The sequence below is a fragment of the Natrix helvetica genome (genome assembly GCF_964273705.1).
Source record: "Natrix helvetica genome assembly, chromosome: 6".
In the NCBI taxonomy this organism is placed as follows: Eukaryota; Metazoa; Chordata; class Lepidosauria; order Squamata; family Natricidae; genus Natrix; species Natrix helvetica.
The window spans coordinates 1126821-1154231 of record NC_138553.1 but is presented as its reverse complement, the minus strand read 5'-3'; the positions used below and the strand labels follow the sequence as shown (position 1 = coordinate 1154231).

Sequence of the window (27411 nt, the reverse complement as noted above, 5' to 3'; positions counted from 1 at the left end):
TCTCTTTCCCTTCCCTTCCGTTTTTTCCTTCCCTTCCCTTCTCTGTCTTCCCTCCCTCCCTCCCCTTCCCCTCCCCTGCTTTCCTGGAATTACAGATGCAAACTCCAGCCATACTAAGGAGTGGTGGCTTTTCATACTGACCAGATCCCCTGTACCTGATCATGCCTCCCTAATGACAAATGGGAAGGGAAGAGCAGGGGGGGAGTAAGCACTGGCTTCATCCAAAGGAATTTTCAAGGATGACATAAATCACCATTCAAGAAACATCTGCATGGAAAGAGCAGCTAATTGCTCGGAGACGGGAGGACCAAATACTCACCACAGAGGACCCTTCATCTCGGCGGAGCCCAATCCAGACGAAATCACCCTCTATGTTTTCCTTAGTGACATAGGCACCAATGGTTGCTGCCTGCTTGTCATTTCTGAAAGATGCTAAATGGCCTTTCCAAATGTGCTGACACTCTTGCTGCAAAGAGAGAAGAACCAAAAACATCTTAGCACCCACAAACCATGTTGTCCCCCTCATGTCTGCTACTATCCCGGTCTACCAACCCAGGAATTCTGCAGTTGGGTCAGACAAGGTCCTCTCAGCCATGTTCCTCCAGTAGAAGTTCTCCTAAGAGGGGCTGCAAGAGTGAGCATGATTTTCTTGCCCACCAAGGAAAAATAAGGAATATATATATATATATATTGGGGAAGATGACTCTCCCGCTTATGAGTGGGGTATGAAAGTGGTGTCAGCAGTGGGATATCTTGTTGACAGCTGTTGACATGATGGCAGGTGACATATGGCTGCCCCATCAGCTGTAAGAAGAGGTGTTCTGGGGCACTCGAAGGACATCTCCTCAGACCCACATTCTAGAGCTCGGTGGGCTGATAAGATCCTTCTATTAGGACCGACTTGGTAGAAGTTGGTTTGGGGAAGATGATCCCTGAGCCAAGGATAAAAAGCCCCCCCCCCCCTTTCCTAGGAAAATCTGAAACTGGATCAGGTAGGGTTTGAGCTGCATTCACACAGTGTTCATTTTGATTTATTTATTCATTCATTTAGAGAATTATCTAAATTATTGGCTGCCCATGTTCCCACGGGACAACCTGGGCAGCTTACAATATTTTTAAAAAAAAAAATTTTCCCAGAAATCTCCCCCATCTTGCTTTGAGTTAACCTTGTTTTTTATTTGGTTTAGTTGGTGGTGGACATTTTGCCAATTTCCTTAATTTATTGGGCAATTTGCCATTTATCTCTGTTCTTGAAAATCAGAGCTTACTGATACTGATCTGCGGTACAAATAAAGTTTAAGAAAAGGGCAAAGATAAGTGCAGATTAAGAACACAAAAAATAACCACACACACTGGCACAGTTTAAACACACAAAAACCAGCAACCTCCCTCAGCTTCAATCTAGGATGGATACAGCGGCATCTGTATGAAATTAATACAATCATTGTATAAAATACGCATTCCACAGAGCATAGTCGAATGTTATGCCAGGCCTTGGCTTCTTACAGGAGGTCAGGAGGGATGGAACTGACCCCCCTCTGGGTGGGGGGGGAGGGACACCGTGATATTCCAGAAGACATCCCCTCCCCATCTTGCTTTCAGTTAATCTTATTTTTTATTTGGGTTGGTGGTGGGAATGCGGCTGGTTTCCTTATTTGATTGGGCAATTCTTTATTTTTCCTGAGAATCAAACATTTATTGACGTATTTGCTGTACAAATAAAGATTGAGAAAAGGGACAAATATTAGTGCAGGTTAAACACCTCTAACCCAACTGCAAGCATAGCTATTGTTTAAACACACAAAAACCACCCACCTCCCTCAGCTTCAGTCTACGATGGCTACAGTCACACCCGCGTGGAGAAATACAATCCTTGACATTCCCCCCCCCCAAACAACCCTCTTCAATGGATGCTGTAGGGCGGGAGTCTCCCTTTCTCTTACCCCCAATCTTCTGGGTTGGTTGCCAAAGCTGCTTCTTTGGCAGCCTTGCCCCCCACCTCTGGATTTGATGGGAGCACTTAGGAAGGACCCCTTTTGGATGGATGTGGACTCCTCCCCCCTCTACTCTCTCTTACCTGATTGTTACCTCGGCTGCATCTCTTCCTCCTATCTCCCACATTCGTTCCCATGTACCATTACACCTGCCTCCCCCAAACTTTCAGTTTTAAGACTCTCAGTTGGATGAGCAGATCTTCCTTCAACCTTTCAGGAGATCGCCAGCTTAGAGAAGGACATTCTAATGGGACATCTTTGATTTTCCAGCAGGACTAGTCCTTTCCCTGGCAACTGATCTTCTTCCGAAAGGCACTAACAATCAATGCCAAATGCTACCAAGAAGGCTATGAAGATCCTCCAGGTTAAGACTATTTATGCATTTCCCACACTCTCAAATTCCTTGGACTCTTTTAAAGCATGTTGTTGAAGCTGAGAGAAGATATGAACAAGGAAGAGTTGAATCAAAGGCTGCCACGTTTCCTTCACTTGAGTTCTTTGCTTTCTTAATTTCCGCAAGGACCAAAAATTTTCTCAATCAATGAGAGAATCAAGGATCATTTGCTGAGCAACCAAAGGGTCACATGGGTCAACCTAGGGCAGCCAGCCATTGCATCTACCGCTGCATTCTGGACCCCTTGTAGCTTCTGGATGATCTTCAAATCTTGAACTCTCACAAAGAGGTCTTCATCCCCTCTTGGACCTGTTGTAGGGTCCAAAGGGATGTCCAAAGGATCATCCCTTTTGACATCCTGTGAATCTTCATCGGAAAATTCTTGACTTGCTCTGGGCTTCAACATAGAACAGGTCTGCCCAACCTTCTTCTTTAGATCTTTAAAGGTATTTGTGCAATGTTGTCCCACCTCATTCATATGAAGGTCCAGTTAGGTCAGCGTATGGTATTGCCTGAGATTAATACAGTTTTAAGGGGGATAATAAGCTTCCGCCATCTTTCAGAATTCCAGAAGATAAATGATGTCTGCAAAGTTGATGAAAAGATGTTGGGATCAGAAGGAGAAAGTGGCGTCAGTTGTACAAATGTTTTAGAAAATCTGGCTTTACTTGGAAGATTGAGGTTTACAGTGAGGGAGAGGGGTCATCTTTCAAATTTCTTCTGACAGGTCTAAAAGCAGCCTTGGATTTTATAGTCATATACTGCATGTTATCTCTGGAGCTTCTTCCTACAATGGTCAAGAGCCAACAGGGAAAGCATGTTAGCCAACGGAGAAGGAGGATCTCTCTCTGCATGGCCCAGGAGTAGAGATGAAAAGTTGGCAAGGGGCAAATATCTCTCTATCTCTCTATCTCTCTATCTATCTCTCTATCTCTCTATCTCTCTATCTATCTCTCTATCTCTCTATCTCTCGATCTCTCGATCTCTCGATCTCTCGATCTCTCGATCTCTCGATCTCTCGATCTCTCGATCTCTCGATCTCTCGATCTCTACCTCTACCTCTATCTCTATGTCTCTATCTCTCTACCTCTACCTCTACCTCTATCTCTATTTTTATCTCTATTTTTATCTCTATCTCTATCTCTATCTATCTCTATATAATCTATCTGTCTATCTATTGTCACATTCCGCCGTTCACCAAAGACTACAGACAGAGCAGCAGTTTGTTGTTTGATAAGCTTTATCTCATCTACGGAAACTTTGTGATAACTGGCACCAGATGACAAATAATACAGAAGCAAATAGGCAAAGTCAGTTCTAACGTGGTTAATCCCACACCATATATATAGCATTTACTCCACCCACCCAGATCCACCCATGAGCTCCACCCCTTCTCTGCCCCCGAGCGATGAGGCCACCCTCTAGCACCCATAGCACAATTATATAAAGACATTCCATCCGAGGACACAGTCTTCATGCTAGCCATCAGGAACGCAGCAGCGATGTAGCTGCAGCCACCTGCAGGTGGATCTATACACTACCATGCGTAGCTAGGGTTTTCGGAGCAACGCTCCACTGATGACATATCACCCCCTTGAAGTGGCGTGCTCAAGTTTTTTGGATCAGCTGGGGAAGACCGTGACCTGGAGCACCAGTGTCCATGGAGCCACATTGCTCAATCGAAGCCCCTCCGAAGCGGCCAGAAGCGATGGGAAGGAGGGGGGGTGGGCAACATTGGAGTGGCAAGAAGATGAAAAAAACCTGTGACTGGTAACAACAGTGTTGGGGGAACAAAGCGACCTGTGAATGGCAGCCAAAGGGCTGACATGCTGCCCCCCTACCACTGGGGAGAGACCTGGAAGTAAAAATACACCATTAGCGGCATTTCCTCCTGGTTTACCCAGACAGTGGCGATGGAACCAGGTGACCATTCATGGTGTGCACACATCTGAGGACCTCACCCATGAAGCCTCTGAGAGGGGGTAATCCTTCCATAATACCAAATACTGCAGTTGGCCCCAATGTCAATGGGAGTCCAATATTTGGTCAACTTCATAATGTTGCTCTCCCCTCACCCGTACTGGTGAAGGTACCTGTGCTGGAGTCATGAATCTGCACCCCAGCCGTGAATCTCCCCACCAACAGAATGGCAGCCCCGAGCCACGGAGATTGCCGGGGCTGATATAAGGTTTTGTTGGTTCATTTGGAACCAGGGGTCAAGTGGCAGAGCAGCCCGTATTGCCTGAGTGATGTCAGCTGGGACCCCAAACCTCTGTCGCCTTCCCTGGTCACCTGCTACCATACCAACATCCATGCCCTGGGGAGCCATGGAATGTATCATGTCCTTGCAACCACCATTAAACTTCAGCTTTCTTGACAACGCATCCACCATAAAATTCCATCCACCCAGGATATACTTCAGGTGGAAATTGAATCTATGAAAGTATACAGCCCACTGTACCTGCTTGGGTGATAGTTTGTGTGGAGATTGGAGGGTCTCCAGGTTTTTATGGTCAGTCCTTACCTCAAAAGAGACCCCAGCCCCTTCGAGCAGATGTCTCCAAGTTAACAAGGCCCCCCGGACTGCAAAGGTTTCTTCTCCCAAATAGCCCAATCTCTCTCCGTATCACTCAACTTACAAGACTTGTAGGCACATGGTTGCAAAGGCCCCTCTTCATTTGTTTGTAGTAGAACAGACCCCATAGCCACCTCACTAGCGTCGGCCTGCACTACAAAAGGCCATGCAGGATCATGGTATTGTAACATCGGCTCCTGTGCAAATAATTTCTTCAAGGTTTTGAAGGCCTGTTGGCATGCCATGTCCCACTGTAGCGGTTGGCTTGGCTGCAGCCTCCTGGCTAGGTGTCCGGTTTTTAACAAATTGGTCAGCGGTATTGCCACTTTGACATATGATGGAATAAATTGGCAGTAAAAGTTGGCAAACCCCAAGAAGTTTTGTAATTGCTTCCAAGTCTTGGGTGCCTGCCAATCAAGTACCATTAAAAGCTGTGTCCCCCTCTCGAATTCTGACTCGATAATAGGCCAATTTGACGTCCAATTTGGTAAAGATAAAACCCTCCGCTAAACAGGCCAACATATCTTTCATGAGTGGCAGCGGATACATGTGCTCCACGCACACTCCATTGATGCCTCGAAAGTCTACACATAGATGCAGCCCTCCATCCTTTTTCTCCCTGAACAGCACAGGGGCAGCTATAGGGGACCTAGCTGGCTGTATAAATCCTCTTGCCAAGTTATTTTTTTTGGATGTATTGTTGCATTTCACCTAACTCCCGATGAGTCATAGAGAACATCTTCGATTTTGGAAGCTTAGCCCCTGGCAAAATCTCTATAGCGTAGTCGGTTGGACAATGAGGAGGGAGAACGTCACACTCCTTTTCAGTAAAAACTTCAGCTAGGTCATCATAAGCTGCAGGGAAGGTTGGCGTGTCTCCTACGGTTTTTACTACTACTACCCCATGCTTCTGGCCCACTCCTGTAACCCCACTCCTTGGGGTGAGCCGTTCATGTGGTGGTGGTTCAGGGCCAACCCATGTCCATAGATGCTGACACCCCCTCCCCCACCAAATAGTTGGGCCCCACTTGTCCAACCATGCAAGACTGAGTATCACAGTTTCTGGCCAAATTCCAGTCTTATTCTTTATCTCTGTCTCTATATACAATACAATACAATACAATGCAATGCAATGCAATACAATACAATACAATACAATACAATACAATACAATACAATACAATACAATACAATACAATAGTAGAGTTAGAAGGGACCTTGGAGGTCTTCTAGTCCAACCCCCTGCCTAGGCAGGAAACCCTATACCATTTCAGACAAATAGCTATCCAACATCTTCTTAAAGACTTCCAGTGTTGGGGCTTTCACAACTTCTGGCGGCAACTTCTGTTCCACTGATTAATTGTTCTAACTGTCAGGAAATTTCTCCTCAGTTCTAAGTTGCTTCTCTCCTTGATTAGTTTCCACCCATTGCTTCTTGTTCTACCCTCAGGTGCCTTGGAGAATAGTTTGACTCCCTCTTCTTTGTGGCAACCTCTGAGATATTGGAACAATGCTATCATGTCTCCCCTAGTCCTTCTTTCTCTTAAGCTAAACATACCCAGTTCCTGCAACCGTTCTTCATATGTTTCAGCCTCCAGTCCCCTAATCCTCTTTGTTGCTCTTCTCTGCACTCTTTCTAGGGTCTCCACATCTTTTCTACATCGTGGTGACCAAAACTGGATGAAAATATTCCAAGTGTGGCCTTACCAAGGCATTATAAAGTGGTATTAACACTTCACGTGATCTTGATTCTATCCCTCTGTTGATGCAGCCTAGGACTGTGTTGGCTTTTTTGGCAGCTGCTGCACACTGCTGGCTCATATTTAAATGGTTGTCCACTAGGACTCCAAGATCCCTTTCACAGTTATTACTACTGAGCAAGGTATCACCTATACTGTACCCGTGCATTCCGTTTTTGTTGCCTAAATGTAGAACCTTACTCTTTTCACCATTGAACTTCATTTTATTAGATAGTGCCCAATGTTCAAGTTTGTCAAGATCCTTCTGTATCTTAAGCCTGTCTTCTGGAGTGTTGGCTATTCCTGCCAGCTTGGTGTCATCTGCAAATTTAATGAGTTCCCCATTTATTCCCTCATCCAAATCATTGATGAAGATGTTGAAGAGTACTGGGCCTAAAACAGAGCCTTGGGGTACTCCACTGCATACTTCCCTCCATGTAGATGCAGTTCCATTGAGGACTACACGTTGAGTGTGGTTGGTCAGCCAGTTACGAATCCATCTGGGGGTAATGCTGTCTAACCCACATTCTTCTACTTTATCTAGTAGTAGGTTATGGTCTACCTTATCAAAAGCCTTACTGAAGTCCAAGTAAACTATATCAACGGCATTCCTCTGGTCCACTAATTTTGTCACATTATCAAAGAATGCAATAAGATTAGTCTGGCATGATCTGTTTTTGACAAATCCGTGTTGGCTTTTGGCTATTACTTTGTTTGCTTCTAGGTGTTCGCAAATTCGTTGCTTGATTATTTTTTCCAGAATCTTTCCTGGTATTGAGGTTAGGCTGATAGGTCTGTAGTTTCCTGGATCTAATTTTTTCCCTTTTTTGAAGATGGGAACCACATCAGCTCTTTTCCAGTCCTCTGGTAGTTCCCCAGTGTTCCAGGATCTCTGAAAGATATAATTCAGTGGTTCTGAGATCTCGTCTGCTAGTTCCTTCAGAACCCTGGGGTGTAATCCATCCGGTCCTGGTGATTTGAACTCGTCTAGGGTAGACAGGTGCTCACTTACCATTTTCTTCCCTATTTCAATTTGTGTTCCTAATCTGAGTTTTGTGGTGCTGCTTTTGATAGGTTGGACTGTTTTATCCCTTTGTGTAAAGACAGATGCAAAACATGAGTTAAATAGTTCTGCTTTCTCCCTGTTGCTTGTCACCTTCTTGCCATTTTCTCCTAGCAATGGACCAATTGTTTCCTTCACTTTTTTCTTGTTTTTAACATGTTGGAAGAAGCTTTTTTTGTTAATTTTTACTTTTGTGGCAAGCCTTTCTTCATTGTGAGCCTTAGCTTTCCTCACTTCATCTTTACAGGCTCGGGCTATTTGCTGATATTCTGCCTTAGTTATGTCCCCCTCCTTCCACTTTTTATACTTATCTTTTTTGTCTTTCAGTTTGTCAGATTGTTCTTTATGCAGCCATGCTGGTTTCTTTTGGGAGCTGTTATTTTTCTTCTTCATTGGTATTGTGCTACACTGGGCTTTTGTAATCTCATTTTTCAAAATTTCCAAAGCTTCTTGAGTTGTTTTCCCCTTGAGGATTCTCATCCATGGAATTTTTCCCAAGCTCTCTCTAAGTTTATTGAAATTACCTTTCTTAAAGTCCAAGACTCTAGTTTGGCTTTGTTCTACTACTTGTGTTTGGATAATGTTGAATTCCAATATTGCATGGTCACTTGCCCCCAGGGTTCCTATGGCTTCAACACCTTCTATCATTTCCTCTCTGTTAGTGAGAATTAAGTCCAATATGGTTGATCCCCTTGTTCCCTTCTCTACTTTTTGGAAAACAAAGTTGTCTGCTAGGTTTGTTAGGAATCTGTTGGATCTTCCACTTGGTGCAGAGTTTGCTTCCCAGTTGATGTCAGGGTAGTTAAAATCTCCCATTACTATTGTGGTGTGCTTCCTACATACCTTAGTTAGCTGACTAGCAAAAAGTTCATCTACTTCCTCTGCTTGGTTGGGTGGCCTGTAGTATAGACCTATGGCAATGTCATTTCCCCCACAACCTTTAATATTGACCCAAATGCATTCAAGATAGTTCTCATCATTGTTGTGTTCTATTTCTGTAGAGGCGTAGTTCTTTCTTATATATAGTGTAACTCCACCTCCTCTTTTATTTGGTCTATTTCTTTTAAATAATTTAAATCCTTCTAGCTGTATGTTCCATTTGTCGGTTTCATCCCACCAAGTTTCTGTAATGGCAATAATATCGTATCTGCCCTCTTTTACTTGAATTTCTAATTCGCCCTGTTTATTCCTCATACTCTGTGCATTGGTGTATAGACATTTGAGTCCATTTTGATTGACCTTGTGTTTACTGTCTACATAACCTGTGTTATGCCTGACTGCCCCTATTTTCTTGCCACTTGTGTGATTCATGCACATGGTATGGCAATCACTATTAAATGCTTGGTTTTGCTTGACAGCAGGAGTCATAATCTTACCCACACACACATCTATGTTACATGCACTTATAACCCTATGAATTTTAGTTTGCTGGGGACAGAGATGTTCTGTATCTATTAATTCTCTGTCCCTGCTCTTCAGTTTAAATGTTTATCAAGAAAATCTGTGAATTTAATGCCAAGTAACTCAGTTCCTTTCTTGGATGGGTGCAACCCATCTCTTTTGTACAGTTTTTCATTGGACCAGCTACAGGCATCATGACTAATAAAACCAAAGCCTTCCCTTTTACACCACTCCTTTAGCCAAACATTAAACTCTGCTACACGCTGTCCCTTCCCTTTTTGTTCCTTATATACAGGTAGAACCTCTGAAAAGATAAGCCTACAACCTATACTATTAAGTTCATACCCCAAGTTCTGGAAATCATTCTGCACAGAAAGTACATCTTTCTGGGATAGATCATTAGTGCCAAGATGTATAATAGCATCAACGTCACAGTCCTTACTTGCATTCTTGACTATCTTAAGAATACGCCTCTTGTCTCTGCTGGCAGTAGCACCTGGCAGACACCTGACCTCTTTTAAAACCTCCATATCCTCTCCTAAATTTACATCCCTTATGATTGAATCACCAACCAGAAGGTGACCTCTCTTTTTACATACCTTGATCATCTTCTGCGACTGATGTGTGATACCTGGTTCCCCATTTCGCATTTCCGAAGAAAGTTCTTCATTTTGGACCACGATCCCCTGCTTATTTGAGTCATCATTATCACAACTATCTTGACCTATCTCTTTAGTGTCCCCATTAAGGTCAGCAAGGGCACTATATCTGTTTTGCTGGGTCACAGCAAAAGCTTTGTGTTTATGGTTCACAGCTCTCAACCTGCCACGGTTCTCCAGACTGCTCTTCTCCTGCAAGATCTTTGTGGCAGAGGGGGCTGATAGTATGGCATCGCCATAGAATGGAATGGCTGACGTAGATACCTAGTTTCTGCTTGGAGAGCACAGATTACAGATTCTAGATAGGTAATCTGTCTATGTAGACTAGTAATTTGTCTGCTCTGTAGACTAGTAATGTCTGCTCCTGGGCCATGCAGAGAGAGATCCCCCTTCTCCATTGGCTAACATGTTTCCTTTTTGGCTCTTGACCCATGGTAGCAAGAAGCTCCAGAGATAATATACAATATATGACTATAAAGTACAAGGAGTTCATTTAAATATGAGACAGTCGTGTGCTGCAGCTGCCAAAAAACCCAATTCAGTCCCAGGTTGCATCTACAGAAGGATAGAATCAAGATCATGTGGAGTGTTAATACCACTTTATATCGTACCACTGAGGCCACGGTTGAAATACTCCATGATACTAGAAAGATGTTGAGAGCCTTGAAAGTGTGCAGAGAAGAGCAACAAAGATGACTAAGGGGCTGGAGACTAAAGAATAGGATGAATGGTTGAGGGAACCAGTCTTTTGAAGAGAAGGACCAGGGGCTACTCCATAGCAGTCTTCCAATTCTTGAGGGGTTTCTCCAAAGGACCGGAGGGCAGGACAAGAAATAACGGGTCGAAGATCATCAAAGAGAGAGATCCAACCTGGAAGTCAGGGGGAATTTTCTGACAGGGAGAACCATTAACGGCCTCTGAGCTCCATTCCAGCCAATGATTCTAGGTTCTATCACATTCAACTATGCTCTGTGGAATGTGTATTTTATACAATGATTGTATTAATTTCATACAGATGCCGCTGTTTCCATCCTAGATTGAAGCTGAGGGAGTTTGCTGGTTTTTGTGTGTTTAAACTGTGCCAGTGTGTGCAGTTAGTTTTTGTGTTCTTAATCTGCACTTATCTTTGTCCTTTTCCTTAAACTTTATTTATACAGCAAATATGTCAATAAACTTCTCACTTCCAGCCACAGTGAAGAATTGCCCAATAAACTAAGGAAACTGGAGGCATTCCCACCACCAACCCAAATAAAATATTAGGCTAACTCAAAGCAAGATGGTCAGGGGTCTTTTCAATATCGCAGTCCCCCCTCCCAGAGGCAGGTCAGCTCCAACCCTCCCTTAATAGCAATAGCACTTAAACTTATATACCGCTCTAAGCAGTTTACAGAGTCAGCCTCTTTCCCCCAACAATCTGGGTCCTTGTTTCACCCACCTCGGAAGGACGGAAGGCTGAGTCCACCTTGAGCCTGGTGAGATTCGAACTGCCAAAATGCAGTCAGCTGGCAGAGGGCAGATATTTCAGGAGAAGAGTCCCCCACTCCTCTGCTCGCAACAGAATACCTTATGCCAGCAGACGTGAAATTTTGGGCTTTGACAACTTAGAACTATGCCCTCTTCCATCTGACCTAATTATCTGCTACAACATCCTACCTGCCAAAGACTGCTTCAGCTTCAACCACAACAACACACGAGCTCACAATAGATGCAAACTCAAGGGAAACCTCTCCAAACTCAATTGGAGAAAATACCACTTCTGCCACAGAGTGGTCAACGCCTGGAATGCACCTCCTGACTCTGTGGTTTCTTCCCCAAAGCCCCAAAACATTTAACCTTAGGTGGACCCCACCCCATTCCTAAGAGATCTGTAAGGGCCCTGCATAAGGGCACCAACGTGCCTATCGTCTCTGTCCTAATATTCCCTTTTATTCGTATCCATTTCTTGCATTCAAACTTCATGTTTATACTTATGCATGCTATCTAATAAGTGCTTGATGAAATAAATAAAATAAATAAATAAGTAGCCTGCAGTACTGCACTCTAACCACTGCACCCCCATGGTTCATATGCCCAAAAATTTAAGGAGGTTTTATAGTAACGTCACTTTGGTGCCAGGTTGTTAATGTTTTATCTTGTACCAGTAATAGATATATGTGTGATATTGTTTTATAGTTGTTATTGGTGGGTAGCAACAATGCTGGCCATTCCACCCATCCGGTTCTGGTCAGGTGCAGAAGTGCAGAGACAAAGAATGACCTTGGTCTTTCTAGAAAGAATGTTGTTATGGCTACCTCTCATCTAACTCCGTCCAATCCCCCCTTCCTTTTTCCCCACAACAGAAAATGCATAGTAGAATAACAGAAAGTGTGGCAGGCCTGAGACCCACAAGAAAAGGTGGCTGCAGGACTGACAGGAGGAGGAGAAATAATTCCCTAAAGAATTAAGAAATCTCTCTAAACTATCCATAATTGGTCAAATCTGGGAAACCATGTTTCCATTCAGAAAAAAAATATGCACGGTAGCGAAAGATGGCTAAAAGCCCAACCTGACCATAGAGAGAACGGAAAGAGACAGAAACTGATCCCCCGGGCAAAACAAAATTAAAACAACACCCAGAAATCTTCATGCCACCGAATCAGCACCTCTGGGATTATCCCTTCAACCAACAGAATAAGGAAAGCCAAACTAAAGATCCGGGAGAGATAAGAAGAGAGATCTACAGCCAGCCACCCTGCATAGGCGCATGCACCCCCCACCCGCCCCCGCGCATTTACGGCTGAAACCTGAAGGCCACCTGGCCGACGGGAGGGGTGGGCTGATGCGCAGAGGAGCTGAACTGGGGTGATGGCTCATGGGCCATCAGAGAGGGGACTTCTGCCACGCTTGCCATAGGTTCGCCATCACGGCCCTAGGCCATTTCAGACAAATGGCTGTCGGTCTCTTTTTGAAAGCAATGTGTACTTTACACAACAATTGTATTGATTTCATTCAGATGCAACTGAATAAATACTTGATAGAAGATGGAGGGAAATTGTGGTTTTTCCCATACTTAATCAGAGTGAATGTTTGCAGACAGTTTTGGTATGTTTAATCCAGTGACGTGCGGTGAGGTTTACAGCTGGTGAGGCTTGTGACGTCATCAGAAAGGCAGGGAATGGGACCACATGTGCTGGAGGCTGAGGCTGCCTCAGCCTCCAGCACACGTGATCCCATTCCCTGCCTTCCTGAGCACACTCCGCCGGCTCGCGCTCCACGATCCCCAACAGCAGCTGCTTTTCTGTGCATCTGGCGTTTAGGACATCCGGCTATCTACCTAAACGCCAGACGCACAGAAAAGCACTGAAAAGCACTTCGCCTCCACACCACTTCGTCTTGATGACGTCGCCGATGTCGCTGCTGGGCGCGGCCGGACGGAAGTAACTAGAGTGGCGCCAAGGGGTCCGGGCGGACAAAAGAGCGAGCGGTCGCTCGTCCGCCGGACTGCCTCGGCGCCACTCTGGCTACTTCCGTCCGTCCGTGCATGGCAGCTGCGGCAACATCATCAAGCCCCTGCCACTTCTGGATGTCTATTGCAGTCGCGAGGAGCGCGCAAAGTACAGCGGAGGCAGGAAGGTTATTGGTGCTTCCGAGAACCCTCCTGCCTCCACCGGTTGCCCAGCTGGCACTGCCCCATGTGCGCTCCTCCTCCTCCCTCCTCTTCCTCTTATATATATGAAACTCCCTTGTGGATATTATTATTATATATTATTATTTCATGATGAGAGGCGAGGCTCTGCCTCCCCTGCCTCCCCTGACCGCACGTCCCTGGTTTAATCTATGTTTGTCTTTGCCCTTAATTTTATTTGCACACCAAATATGTCAATAAACTTCTGCTTCTCAGGAACAATAAAGAATTGCCCCTTCAACAAACAGAGTAAGGAAAACAAAAGTAAATATCCGGGAGAGATAAGAAGAGAGATCGCTACAGCCACCTCATTAGCTGCTTTTAAGCTGGTATTTGTCCAACAGTCCACAGACTCTTTTACGGGAAGCCTCTTCTAGGAAGCCATTCATCCTAGAAGAGTGAAATATTTTGAGGAATATTAAAAAAGGCGGATTATTATATTTCCCAAAGGGAGAAATTGAGAGACATGTTTTTTTAGAGGCAGAAAGCAAACCTCACTTTCCTTAATAGCCCACAGCAGATGTCAGCACTTAAGAGATAAAGAGCTTATTGAAAGAAAGAAAGTATCTAGATAGCTCTATTCATAAGCAAATGCCCCCACCCAAGAGCCAAAACAGGATGAAAGCCACAATAGGAATTGCCCAATGCCCCTTCAGAACAGGAGCCCCCTTCATTGCATCAACTCAGAGCCGTCCAAACTTCAACCAAACTCAGCTCAGACAAACACCTAGGATTTGTCTTAACCCTGTAGAGCCAGCTATGACCCCTGTGTAACCCTTACCTTGCCCCACGGGAATCTGACAACAGCCGATATAATACATCTTCTTGTTCTGCATCTTTCAAATCAGCCCTCCTGTTTCCAGTATCTTTCTCCCAGCTTGGAACTGGAGGATTTAAGGAGGTTTGAGGAAACTTCCATCTGATGCCGGGTTTTTAATGTGTGTGATATTGTTTTATAATTGATGTTGTCATTATTGTTGCCAGCCAGAGTTCAATGTAATATGGGAAGAGGTGCTCGTGATTTGAATAAATACATAGAACAAATGAACCTGATGCTTACATAGGGATTCAAGGGGGTACTTAGCCTTTCCCTGGAAAGAATGGAAAAGAAGCTAAATTCTGCTTGTTAGACCAACACGCCTTTCTCAAGAAGAGTATTTCCTTTTCCCTCCACCCTCCTCTCCAATAGATCCACCCCCGGCCTTGCCTATAAAGGCCTCCGTCCCCTTTGCTGGAGGGAAGCCTGGAGTTGCCACCGAGCAGACTTGCTACCTGTGGAGGCAAAGGGACAGGTGAGTGGGGCTCTCCCACCTGTGGGCACCTGACAGGTGAGGCCCCTGCAGCAGATCGCCCCTGCGTCTTTCTCCACCTGAAAGGACCTCTTGCAGGGGTCTTCGGGGGATGTCCTGTTTGCAGCAGGGGGTCTGCGGGAGGGTCCCTCAGGCAAGAAGAGATCTATTGGGGATCTACATGGGAAAGAGAGAGAGAGAGAGAGAGACACCCACAGGAGATCCTTTCTAAGGAAGGTCACACTTCCCATTACACAGCAATGCAGAATCCAGGGTGGCCCACCAAGGCTGTTGCAGGGCCAAGGAGGCAGAAATTGGCACCAGCTGGGCAGGTATAAAACTGCCAAACAAAATATGGGACTCTCAGCTTGGTCACTAGTGGAGGTGGAGCCTCCTTTCCTGAGAGGTCCCTCCCAAAGACCGTGTTTTTTTCTCCACCACCTCCTCCTCCTCCTCCTCCTCCTCCTCCTCCTCCTCCTCCTCCTCCTTCTTTTTCTTCCTCTCTTCCTTCTCCTCCTTCCTCCTCCTCCTCCTCCTCCTCCTCCTCCTCCTCCTCCTCCTCCCTCTTCCTCCTCCTTCTTTCTCTTCTTCTTCTCTTCCTCATTCTCCTTCTTCCTCATCCTCTTTCTTCCTCTTCTTCTCCTCCTTTCCCTTCTTCTTCCTCCGCCTCCTTCCTCTTCCTCCTCCTTCTTCCTCCTCTCCAACTCCTCCTCCTTCTTCCTCTTCCTCCTCCTTTTTCCTCTTCTTTTTCCTCTTCTTTTTCGTCTTCTCCTTCTCCTTCTTCCTCTTTCTTCCTCTCCTCCTCATCCTCCTTCTCCTTCTCCTTCTTCCTCCTCCTCCTCCTCCTTCCTTCCTCCCCCCGCCCTTTTACTCTTCTCTTTGCAGGGAAGGAAGGAAGACCATGGGGCGATTCATCTTTTTGACCTTCAGCTTGCTGGTTGTGGCCTTCTCCCTAAGAGGTAAATTTGAGGAGGGTCTCTGGGGTCAGAGAGAGCTCAAAGCTCTTGCATCTCATCCCCTTCCTCATTTGACCTACCCAGCATCCTCTCCCTGAAGTTGCTTTTCTTCCTGTTTGGTTTATTGTGCCATTTAGATCCCTCCTTCTCTCTTTGCCCCAAAACGCAGGGCCGTTTGCAACCATGCAAAACAAAATACAATCGAAATTCAGAATCATTCATGAACAGTTAAAGGTTTGGCGAAAGATCTGTCCTTTTCTCCACTAAAAAGCTGCTTCGACAGGACATAAATTTATTACATGGATAAATAAAATTGAAAGAAATAAAAGCCGAGTGGGGCTAGGATCCCTGTCCCTGGGACCCACACAAGAGCTGAGACCCTTTTCCAGGGACCTGAGAGCTGAGCATCCAATGGGGGGAGGGGCTTCTTCAGAAGGACCCCTCCTGGGCGGTGGGCAGTGGTGGGCAGTCCCACAAAAATTGCAAATGCAGCCACTCTGTCCGAGGCCAAGTCAGTTTCAAAGATGTTGGTACCTCAGGAGGTTGGGCATGTTCTGCAGACCGAGCTGTCTCCTCCTCCTTCTCTTCTCCTGGCCATCTTCTCATTGGCTTCCTCTCTTCCCCTACAGGAGCCGAAGGTTATCAGTGTCCTGTCGATATGCTCCCCAGGAACGGGCATTGCTATAAGGTCATCAGTAAACTAAGTACCTGGTTGGATGCAGAGGTTAGAAGTGCTTTTATCTTGGGCCAAGGGAGAAAAAGTCTAGGCGGAGCCTGGAAGACCCTCCAAGTCCCCTTTGGCTGGGCTGAAGTGGAGGGCCACTAGGATGGGTGCATGAAAAGGGAGCAAAGGTCATGATTTTAGGACGGTCTGAAATGCACGTATTCTACGGGCTGTATTATGGTCTGGCCAGTATCTGTTGGGCAGAGTAAGGGGCTGGAGGCTAAAACATACGAAGAACGGTTGCAGGAATTGGGCATGATGAGAAGAGGGACAACGCAAGACATGATAGCAGCCTTCCAATATCTAAGAGGCTGCTGCAAAGAAGAGGGATAGGAATAGCAATAGGCCTTAGGCTTACCATATATACTGCTTCACAGGGCTTTCACAGCCCTCTCTAAGCGGTTTACAGAGTCAGCATATCGCCCCCAACAATCTGGGTCCTCCTTGTATCCATCTCAGAAGGATGGAAGGCTGAGTCAACCTCGAGCCTGGTGAGATTTGAACTGCCAAATTGCAGGCAGCCGGCAGTCAGCAGAAGTAGCCTGCATGACTGCACTCTAACCACTGCGTCACCGTGTCTCAAGTGTGTGTGTGTATGTGTGTGTGTAAGAGGTGGGTTGCTCCCCATTCGGCAGAACCAGTAATGATAATTGGGCATGGGTTGCCGAACCGGTAGTGACAGTTGTTTGGCCACGCCCCTGAACCATCCCGCTCCGATGCGCGCCCTGCCTCACCTTCGCCATGTGCATCCACAGAACTGCCGCCTCCTGCCTACACCCGTAAGCGTTTCCACTAGCCTAGCTCCCCCTCCCCCTGGCCAGCATCTCCCGAAGCTGCTGCCGTTGCATCCACAGCAGGGACAGATGCAGCATGCTGGAGGGGGCAGAGGAGGTAGGAGAGGGCGGCATCCCAATTCCCAGAGTGAGAAACCAGAAGAGACGCCTCCCTTGCGCTTCACTCACTCCCCACTGGAAATGTCCGGGTTTAGTTTGGATCTGGGGCCAGCCAAGGAGCCGCTCGGCTTCATCAGATTCCTGCAATGGGTAAGATGAGCAGTGGTGATGGGAGGTGCCCAGCCAAGCAGGGCCCGTGTGGGGTGTGGAGCGCAGAGTCAGGAAAAACCATAAGTTTCCTAGAAGGAATTGAAGCATCCAACTTTGCAGCCCAGAGGCCACTTCTGTGTTTATAAATCCGGTGGGCGAGTGGGGGAGGGGAGAGAACAATGAGAAGGGAAGGGCAGGAGATAGGAAAAAATGCAGGCGGAGGCCCTGGACTGTGCAAGCAGGCAGGAGGGACGGAGGAAAGTCTAGGGGGGGGGGAGAACCAGCTGCAACCTCCAAACACCCCCCCCCAAGCGTGGCAGGGGCAGTGGGAAACCACAGAGCCCGGATGTCAAAACTGTCCCAGACCAAACCAGGGAGAAAGCACAGGAGACACAGTTGGTGAAACCTCCCGTCTTGACCTCTCTTGAAGTGGCCGGAGCAACAGGGAAGAGAGGGAACGTAAACACACCAAACACCTGCAAAGTCAGCTCTGGGACCTGCTGCCTCCCAGCACATTTGATGGCCTGGGCTTAGGCTGTGCCCCTGGCTGGGCGACCTAGGCCGCTGGTCAGCTGGCATTCGCCTGTGAGTCAGAAAAGTCAGTAAAGTCCAGCAGGATCTGGGAAGCCTCAGCATGTCGGTAGAGAAGCATTGTCTGTGTCTGCAAGCTCTCACTTTGCTCGCCGGCATGGCCCTGATGATCGGCCATCCCTTGGCCACGTTCCAGACTCCACAGCCGAGGAGCATCTGCTCCCGAGCACACCGCTGCTGTGGTTTGTGCCTCCCCTGGTGAAAAGCTGAGGATCGGCTGGTGTGGGCACCGGGGAGCCATCCATCCAGCAAGACGGACCCCTCATGCCTCTCCCTTCACCACCTCCACCCCCAGGTATGGCGAGCCCCACAATGGGACTCAACACCGGATTGCATGCACAGACCTGGGGTTTTTGGGGGGGTTTCAGCCAGTTCCTCCTCCCCCCCTTGTCCTGAGCCAGGAATAGGGTGAACTTTCTTCCCTCCCGTCCATCCTGCTTGCAGAGTCACAGTGGCTTGGTGGTGGTGGGGTCATGTGACTGAGTGTGCGTGAGTCAGGTTGGCCACGCCCACTCAGTCACATGCCCCCCCCCACCTAGTCACACCAACAGAACCAGAAGTAAAAAAAAATTAAACCCACCCCTGGTGTGTGTGTGTGTGTGTGTGTGTGAGAGAGAGAGAGAGAGAGAGAGAGAGAAACTATTCTCCAAAGCACCCAAAGGCACACAAAAAAGCAATTGATGGAAACAAATCAAGAGAACCAACCCAGAAATAAGGAAAAATCTCCTGACACTGAGAAGAAATGATCCGTGGAATAGAACGGCTCCCCTCCAGAGGTCCTAGGTTCTCCTTCACTGGAGGCTTTCAAGAAGAGCCTGGAGAGCCATTGGTCTGAAATCGTATAGGGTTCCCTGCTTGAGCAGGCTAGAAGACCTCCAAGACCCCGTCCAACTCTCTTAGTCCTTATTCCCTGTTGAGCGTTAGGGTTGAGTGACCATCTTGCACAGAAGATATTTCTCCATGTAATAAAAGAGAAGAGAGGCTGGCATCTTGAGACTGCTTTGCCTCTGGAGGGCATCTCAGATTGCAATAAATGAAGTGGGAATTTAAGCCAGAAAGTGGTCAAGAGCTGCAGACCCCAGTGAGGAAATCTGTGGGGTTCAAGATCGTGGGTAGGACTATGCAATCGGATCCCTGCTCTTGTCTCATTTGCACAGTACAAACACGCAAACACACCTGTTTCTTCCCTGCTGAATAAATGTCCTTCCTTGTGGTTGCTCTCTCTCCCCCCCCCAGATGTTCTGCAGGAAATTGAAGCCAGGCTGCCACCTCGCCTCCCTCCATAGCATGGCTGACTCAGCTGACTTGGCCGAGTACATCACTGACTATCTCACACTTCCGGGCCAGATCTGGATTGGACTGAATGATCCACAGAAAGTAGGTCCTTTTCTCTTGGTGATATTGTTTCCATTCATTCGTTATTGTTCCTAAGGGGATTTTCAAAGGGAGGCCAGGATCCCTCTGCTAAAAGCTCTTGCCTTGGACAAAGCTAGGGGTGAAATCCAGCAGCTTCTGACCAGTTCTGGGGAACCAGAAGCAGAAATTTTGAGTAGTTCGGAGAACCGGCAAATGCCACCTCTGGCTGGCCCCGCCCCCATCTATTCTCTGCCTCCCGAGTGCCAGCTGATCAGGAGGGAATGGGGATTTTACAGTAACCTTCCCCTGCCATGCCCACCAAGCCACGCCCGTAGTACTGGTAGCAAAATGTTTTGAATTTCACCACTGGACAAAGCCATTGAGAAACCACAAGACTCTTTCTCCTGCCCCCTCCCCAACCCTTCCTGCCCAGTTGAGGAACCGGCTGCTGCCTTTGAAATCCCAAAGGGAGGCATTTCATCCCAAATTCATCTTGGGATGAAAGCATTCTCCGCACTCAGGGCCTCCATCAGTCTCCCTTTCTCTTTTCAGAGCATCAAAGGCCTCTGATTCTTCTTGAAACTCTGATGGGCCAAGGACCGCCTGGCCTGGCCTGGGAGGGCTCTTCTTCCCTCCCCCCATTTTATTTTATTTTATTTTATGCAGAAATGGCTCATTTCTGTTACCGGCAGGATTTCATCTTGTGCTCAGTTGCATTTTCAATGCCTGTAAAATGCTTGATGATCTACAAAGAAGAGAAGTTTCCCTGGAACTGAGATCAGTTCCTGGTGACTTTAAGAATAGAAATAACACAGAAGTAGGTAACCCCCTACAAACTTCCACAATACTTTTCAGTCTTCCCTACAGCTCTGGGATTCTGCAGGTGGTCTCCCACCCAAGGACCCGTTGACTTTGATCCTATTCCTGAGACAAATCAGTGTTGACTGTCTGGACACCTCCGGGTAGTTTTCTTCTGGGGCATCTTTTCTCTGGATCTCCTGATTGTCACCTATCCAAACATCCAAATTTAACCCTGGTGAGCTGTTCCAGATCAATGAGATTGAATATAGTTAGAAGATAAATAGATAGATAGATAGATAGATAGATAGATAGATAGATAAAAAGAGAGATAGAGAGAGTAAGAAAGAAAGAGAGAGAGAGAGAGAGAGAGAGAGAGGAAGAGGAGGGGGGAGAGAGAGGGGGAGATTGATTCATCTCTGCTCCTGGGTCATGTAGAGAGTTCCCCGTTCTCCATTGCCTAATGTGGCTTCCCTGTCATTCCAGAAACGCATCTGGGAGTGGTCAGACAGATCTTCCATTGACTACTTCTCCTGGGATTCAGGAGAGCCCGACAACAAATATAAGGATGAGTTCTGTGTCCACCTCTGGGCCCCAGCAGGTATGGCAAGATGGTGGGGATGCAACTGAGGGTGTGCTCCCAACAAAGAGGCACATTTGATCCATCTTGGAATGCTCCCCCCTTGACAACTGATGTTCTTTATTGATCCCTTGGTTTCTAAGCTCTCACAGCCTGACCCTCTATAGAGCCAAGGGGACACAAGAAGAAAACCCTCAAAAGACCCTTGCTAAGGGAAACCCTTGGATACCCCCAGTGGCCAACCCTGTTTGCCTTAAAACCTGGGAAACAAAGCATAAGAGTTCACTCCCAACACACTTGCCATTGGGAGGATCTGTTGAGTGTGTGGGGCAAACAGATTGGAAGGTTGGCCCAAACTGAAAATGAAACTTTCTGTTTTGTTGTCCAGGATACCTCAAATGGAGAGATCAGTCCTGCAATGCCTTGCATCCTTTCATCTGCCAGTGCAAATACTAGTGCAAATCACTCCTTTTCTTGCGCCAGAGTGAGCGAAGCACCTGATGAACTCTGGAGAAGCAGAGCTCTGCCAAAAATCTCCGCTCTGCACCCCTTTGCTTCTTGGTGTTTTCTGGAGCTTCTGATTTTACTCCTCCTGATGGGGCAGAAGGTCAAATAAATTCTGCTTTAGCATGACTGGCCTTGTTTATTTTGGAGACCCAGGAGATGGTGGAGGTCCCAAACTCAAGACCCCTTGAGTCTTCTGCATGGCAAACTTTGGCATCTGTTTCTTTAGAAGGCCAATTCCATTGAGACTACGATGTTTTCTGGCATGTCCACCTCATTTTAATTGGAGGTCTGGGTACCTGGTGGCCTCAGCACCACTTTCCTGTAGAGTGTCAGTGTGGGGGAAATCTCAGAGTTTCCCACTCTGTGGGCAAATCTAGTATGCACACAATAGAATCACAAAACAACAACGCCTGGTAACCAAACAAAAAGTGGCCAACAACACCGCACTCTTTCGAAATTGCACAATAAGTATACTAGCAGAAATATGTACATTTGGGTTGATGAAAACATCTGTTGTGCCTGAAAATACTCAAGCTTGCAAAATAGCGCATTCAGCAACAAATTGCACAACCCAGACACATAGGTAATAAAAAGTCAAAGTAAAACGGGCTTTATCTCACTTGCCTTGTGGAAAGCAGTTGGGTTTTCTGCAATATCTCCAAATGTTGTGCTCTGCAAAAACCTCTACTGAGAAAGAGGCATCTTACAACTCATTTTGCTGTTGCTAAAAAGCTACTTCTACAGCTAACAATGCCTTGTTAGCAACGTCATAATTTCTTTCTGGGAGTGCTAATTCTTTCGAGCAAAGCATAGGGGAGTAACTGCCCCCTTCTTCTTGTAAGACTCATTGACTTTCACCCTATTTCTCTTCCTGAGATCACTCAGTGTCGACTGTCTGGACACCTCCAAGTAGTTTTCTTCTGGGGCATTTTTTCTCCTGATCTCCTGATTGTCACCTAACCAAACATCAAATTTAACCCTGGTGAGCTGTTCCAGAACAACTGAGATTGGATATAGTTAGAGGATAGATAGATAGATAGATAGATAGATAGATAGATAGATAGATAGAGAGAGAGAGAGAGAGAGAGAGAGAGAGAGAGAGAGAGAGAGAGAGAGAGAGATGATAGATAGAGCTAGATTATATATTTTTTTAACCTTCCTGAAGCTGGGATTGGAGCTGCTGGATAGAAGGGGGTGAGTCACAGAGACAAAGAGACTGAGGTGGGGGAACCATATATCTATAAACCAAAATATCAATAATACATTCTGGATTAGTGTGCTTGAGATTGTGATTTTATTTTATTTCAAAATGACTGGCTTAGTTCAATGTAATAGCTTTTTTGCACCTGTCTTTCGCAGTACTCTTTTCAAATTTGGATACTGTCCCCTTTGTAAACAAATTACTAGTCTACATAGACAGATTACCTATCTAGAATCTGTAATCTGGGCTCTCCAAGCAGAAACTAGATGTCTACTTCAGCCATTCCACTCTATGGCGATGCCATACTATCAGCCCCCTCTGCCACAAAGATCTTGCAGGAGAAGAGCAGTCTGGGCAACCGTGGGATCTGGCAGGTTGAGAGCTGTGAACCATAAACACAAAGCTTTTGCTGTGACCCAGCAAAACAGATATAGTGCCCTTGCTGACCTTAATGGGGACACTAAAGAGATAGGTCAAGGTAGTTGTGATAATGATGACTCAAATAAGCAGGGGATCATGGTCCAAAATGAAGAACTTTCTTCGGAAATGCGAAAAGGGGAATCAGGTATCACACATCAGTCGCAGAAGAAGATCAAGGTATGTAAAAAGAGAAGTCACCTTCTGGTTGGTGATTCAATCATAAGGGATGTAAATTTAGGAGAGGATATGGAGGTTTTAAAAGAGGTCAGGTGTCTGCCAGGTGCTACTGCCAGCAGCGACAAGAGGCGTATTCTTAAGATAGTCAAGAATGCAAGTAAGGACTGTGACGTTGATGCTATTATACATCTTGGCACTAATGATCTATCCCAGAAAGATGTACTTTCTGTGCAGAATGATTTCCAGAACTTGGGGTATGAACTTAATAGTATAGGTTGTAGGCTTATCTTTTCAGAGGTTCTACCTGTATATAAGGAACAAAAAGGGAAGGGCCAGCGTGTAGCAGAGTTTAATGTTTGGCTAAAGGAGTGGTGTAAAAGGGAAGGCTTTGATTTTATTAGTCATGATGCCTGTAGCTGGTCCAATGAAAAACTGTACAAAAGAGATGGGTTGCACCCATCCAAGAAAGGGACTGAGTTACTTGGCATTAAATTCACAGATTTTCTTGATAAACATTTAAACTGAAGAGCGGGGACAGAGAATTAATAGATACAGAACATCTCTGTCCCCAGCAAACTAAAATTCATAGGGTTATAAGTGCATGTAACATAGATGTGTGTGTGGGTAAGATTATGACTCCTGCTGTCAAGCAAAACCAAGCATTTAATAGTGATTGCCATACCATGTGCATGAATCACACAAGTGGCAAGAAAATAGGGGCAGTCAGGCATAACACAGGTTATGTAGACAGTAAACACAAGGTCAATCAAAATGGACTCAAATGTCTATACACCAATGCACAGAGTATGAGGAATAAACAGGGCGAATTAGAAATTCAAGTAAAAGAGGGCAGATACGATATTATTGCCATTACAGAAACTTGGTGGGATGAAACCGACAAATGGAACATACAGCTAGAAGGATTTAAATTATTTAAAAGAAATAGACCAAATAAAAGAGGAGGTGGAGTTACACTATATATAAGAAATAACTACGCCTCTACAGAAATAGAACACAACAATGATGAGAACTATCTTGAATGCATTTGGGTCAATATTAAAGGTTGTGGGGGAAATGACATTGCCATAGGTCTATACTACAGGCCACCCAACCAAGCAGAGGAAGTAGATGAACTTTTTGCTAGTCAGCTAACTGAGGTATTTATTTATTTTATTTATTTACTGAGCGCTTATAGACCGCCCCCTCTCCCGAAAGGGACTCGGGGCGGTGTACAGTCCATATCGGAAATACATCATATAAATAACTATAAAATTAAGCAATTAAAATTATTAAATTAGGTAATTAGGTATGTAGGAAGCACACCACAATAGTAATGGGAGATTTTAACTACCCTGACATCAACTGGGAAACAAACTCTGCACCAAGTGGAAGATCCAACAGATTCCTAACAAACCTAGCAGACAACTTTGTTTTCCAAAAGGCAGAGAAGGGAACAAGGGGATCAACCATATTGGACTTAATTCTCACTAACAGAGAGGAAATGATAGAAGGTGTTGAAGCCACAGGAACCCTGGGGGCAAGTGACCATGCAATATTGGAATTCAACATTATCCAAACACAAGTAGTAGAACAAAGTCAAACTAGAGTCTTGGACTTTAAGAAAGCTAATTTCAATAAACTTAGAGAGAGCTTGGGAAAAATTCCATGGATGAGAATCCTCAAGGGGAAAACAACTCAAGAAGCTTGGGAAATTTTGAAAAATGAGATTACAAAAGCCCAGTGTAGCACAATACCAATGAAGAAGAAAAATAACAGCTCCCAAAAGAAACCAGCATGGCTGCATAAAGAACAATCCGACAAACTGAAAGACAAAAAAGATAAGTATAAAAAGTGGAAGGAGGGGGACATAACTAAGGCAGAATATCAGCAAATAGCCTGAGCCTGTAAAGATGAAGTGAGGAAAGCTAAGGCTCACAATGAAGAAAGGCTTGCCACAAAAGTAAAAATTAACAAAAAAAGCTTCTTCCAACATGTTAAAAACAGGAAAAAAGTTAAGGAAACAATTGGTCCATTGCTAGGATAAAGCGGCAAGAAGATGACAAGCAACAGGGAGAAAGCAGAACTATTTAACTCATGTTTTGCATCTGTCTTTACACAAAGGGATAAAACAGTCCAACCTATCAAAAGCAGCACCACAAAACTCAGATTAGGAACACAAATTGAAATAGGGAAGAAAATGGTAAGTGAGCACCTGTCTACCCTAGACGAGTTCAAATCACCAGGACCGGATGGATTACACCCCAGGGTTCTGAAGGAACTAGCAGACGAGATCTCAGAACCACTGAATTATATCTTTCAGAGATCCTGGAACACCGGGGAACTATCAGAGGACTGGAAAAGAGCTGATGTGGTTCCCATCTTCAAAAAAGGGAAAAAATTAGATCCAGGAAACCACAGACCTTTCATCCTGACCTCAATACCAGGAAAGATTCTGGAAAAAATAATCAAGCAACGAATTTGTGAACACCTAGAAGCAAACAAAGTAATAGCCAAAAGCCAACACGGATTTGTCAAAAACAGATCATGCCAGACTAATCTTATTGCATTCTTTGATAATGTGACAAAATTAGTGGACCAGAGGAATGCCGTCAATATATTTTACTTGGACTTCAGTAAGGCTTTTGATAAGGTAGACCATAACCTACTACTAGATAAAGTAGAAGAATGTGGGTTGGACAGCATTACCACCAGATGGATTTGTAACTGGCTGACCAACCGCACTCAACATGTAGTCCTCAATGGAACTGCATCTACATGGAGGGAAGTATGCAGTGGAGTACCCCAAGGCTCTGTTTTAGGCCCAGTACTCTTCAACATCTTCATCAATTCTTTGGATGAGGGAATAAATGGGGAACTCATCAAATTTGCAGATGACACCAAGCTGGCAGGAATAGCCAACACTCCAGAAGATAGGCTTAAGATACAGAAGGATCTTGACAAACTTGAACATTGGGCACTATCTAATAAAATGAAGTTCAATGGTGAAAAGAGTAAGGTTCTACATTTAGGCAACAAAAATGGAATGCACAGGTACAGTATAGGTGGTACCTTGCTCAGTAGTAGTAACTGTGAAAGGGATCTTGGAGTCCTAGTGGACAACCATTTAAATATGAGCCAGCAGTGTGCAGCAGCTGCCAAAAAAGCCAATGCAGTCCTAGGCTGCATCAACAGAGGGATAGAATCAAGATCACGTGAAGTATTGATGCCGCTTTATAATGCCTTGGTAAGGCCACACTTGGAATACTTCATTCAGTTCTGGTCGCCACGATGTAAAAAAGATGTGGAGACTCTAGAAAGAGGGAAGACAAGAGCAACAAAGAGGATTAGGGGACTGGAGACTAAAACATATGAAGAACGGTTGCAGGAACTGGGTATGTTTAGCTTAAGAGAAAGAAGGACTAGGGGAGACATGATAGCATTGTTCCAATATCTCAGAGGTTGCCACAAAGAAGAGGGAGTCAAACTATTCTCCAAAGCACCTGAGGGTAGAACAAGAAGCAATGGATGGAAACTAATCAAGGAGAGAAGCAACTTAGAACTGAGGAGGAATTTCCTGACAGAACAATTAATCAGAGGAACAGAAGTTGCCTCCAGATGTTGTGAATGCCCCAACACTGGAAGTCTTTAAGAAGATGTTGGATAGCTATTTGTCTGAAACGGTATAGGGTTTCCTGCCTAGACAGGGGGTTGGACTAGAAGACCTCCAAGGTCCCTTCCAACTCTGCTGTTGTATTGTATTGTATTATAAAAGTTGGCAAGGGGCAAATTATCTATCTATCTATCTATCTATCTATCTATCTATCTATCTATCTATCTATCTATCTATCTATCTATCTTTTTATCTATCTATCTATCATCTATCTTCTTTTATCTATAATCTTCTATCTATCTATCTTCTTTTATCTATATCTATCTATCTATCTATCTATCTATCTATCTATCTATCTATCTGTCTATCTATCATCTATCATCTATCTATCTTTCTATCTTCTTTTATCTATCATATATCTGTCAATCTATCACTCTATCACTCTATCTATCTATCTACCTACCTACCTACCTACCTACCTACCTACCTACCTACCTATCTATCTATCTATCTATCTATCTATCTATCTATCTATCTATCCAGGGGTGGGTTTAAAACATTTTAACAACCGGTTCTCTGCCCAGATGCAGGGTGGGCACAGCCATGGGGACATGGCCTAGTTGTCTTCCTGCACCATGATGTTTTCACCCTCCCCAGGCTCCAGAGGTGA

General features: G+C 45.4%; 1 protein-coding gene across 1 annotated transcript; it reads left to right on the top strand.

Annotated features, from left to right (window-relative positions):
• The first annotated feature begins 14672 nt into the window (after positions 1-14672).
• LOC309394518 (C-type lectin BML-2-like) lies at positions 14673-21459 on the top strand. Its single transcript, XM_081957769.1, has 6 exons — positions 14673-14781; positions 15664-15737; positions 16364-16458; positions 19329-19469; positions 20733-20847; positions 21215-21459. Exons 2-6 carry the CDS (start codon positions 15680-15682, stop codon positions 21280-21282), a joined length of 477 nt encoding a protein of 158 aa, XP_081813895.1. The 5' UTR covers positions 14673-14781; positions 15664-15679; the 3' UTR covers positions 21283-21459.
• The last annotated feature ends 5952 nt before the right edge of the window (positions 21460-27411 follow it).

Excerpts from the sequence above, each read along its gene's own strand:
- LOC309394518 (XM_081957769.1), top strand. The coding sequence starts at position 15,680 with ATGGGGCGATTCATCTTTTTGACCTTCAGCTTGCTGGTTGTGGCCTTC. Across the intron at positions 16,459-19,328 it reads GTACCTGGTTGGATGCAGAG|ATGTTCTGCAGGAAATTGAA; the intron begins GTTAGAAGTGCT and ends TCCCCCCCCCAG. Across the intron at positions 20,848-21,214 it reads CCACCTCTGGGCCCCAGCAG|GATACCTCAAATGGAGAGAT; the intron begins GTATGGCAAGAT and ends TTTGTTGTCCAG.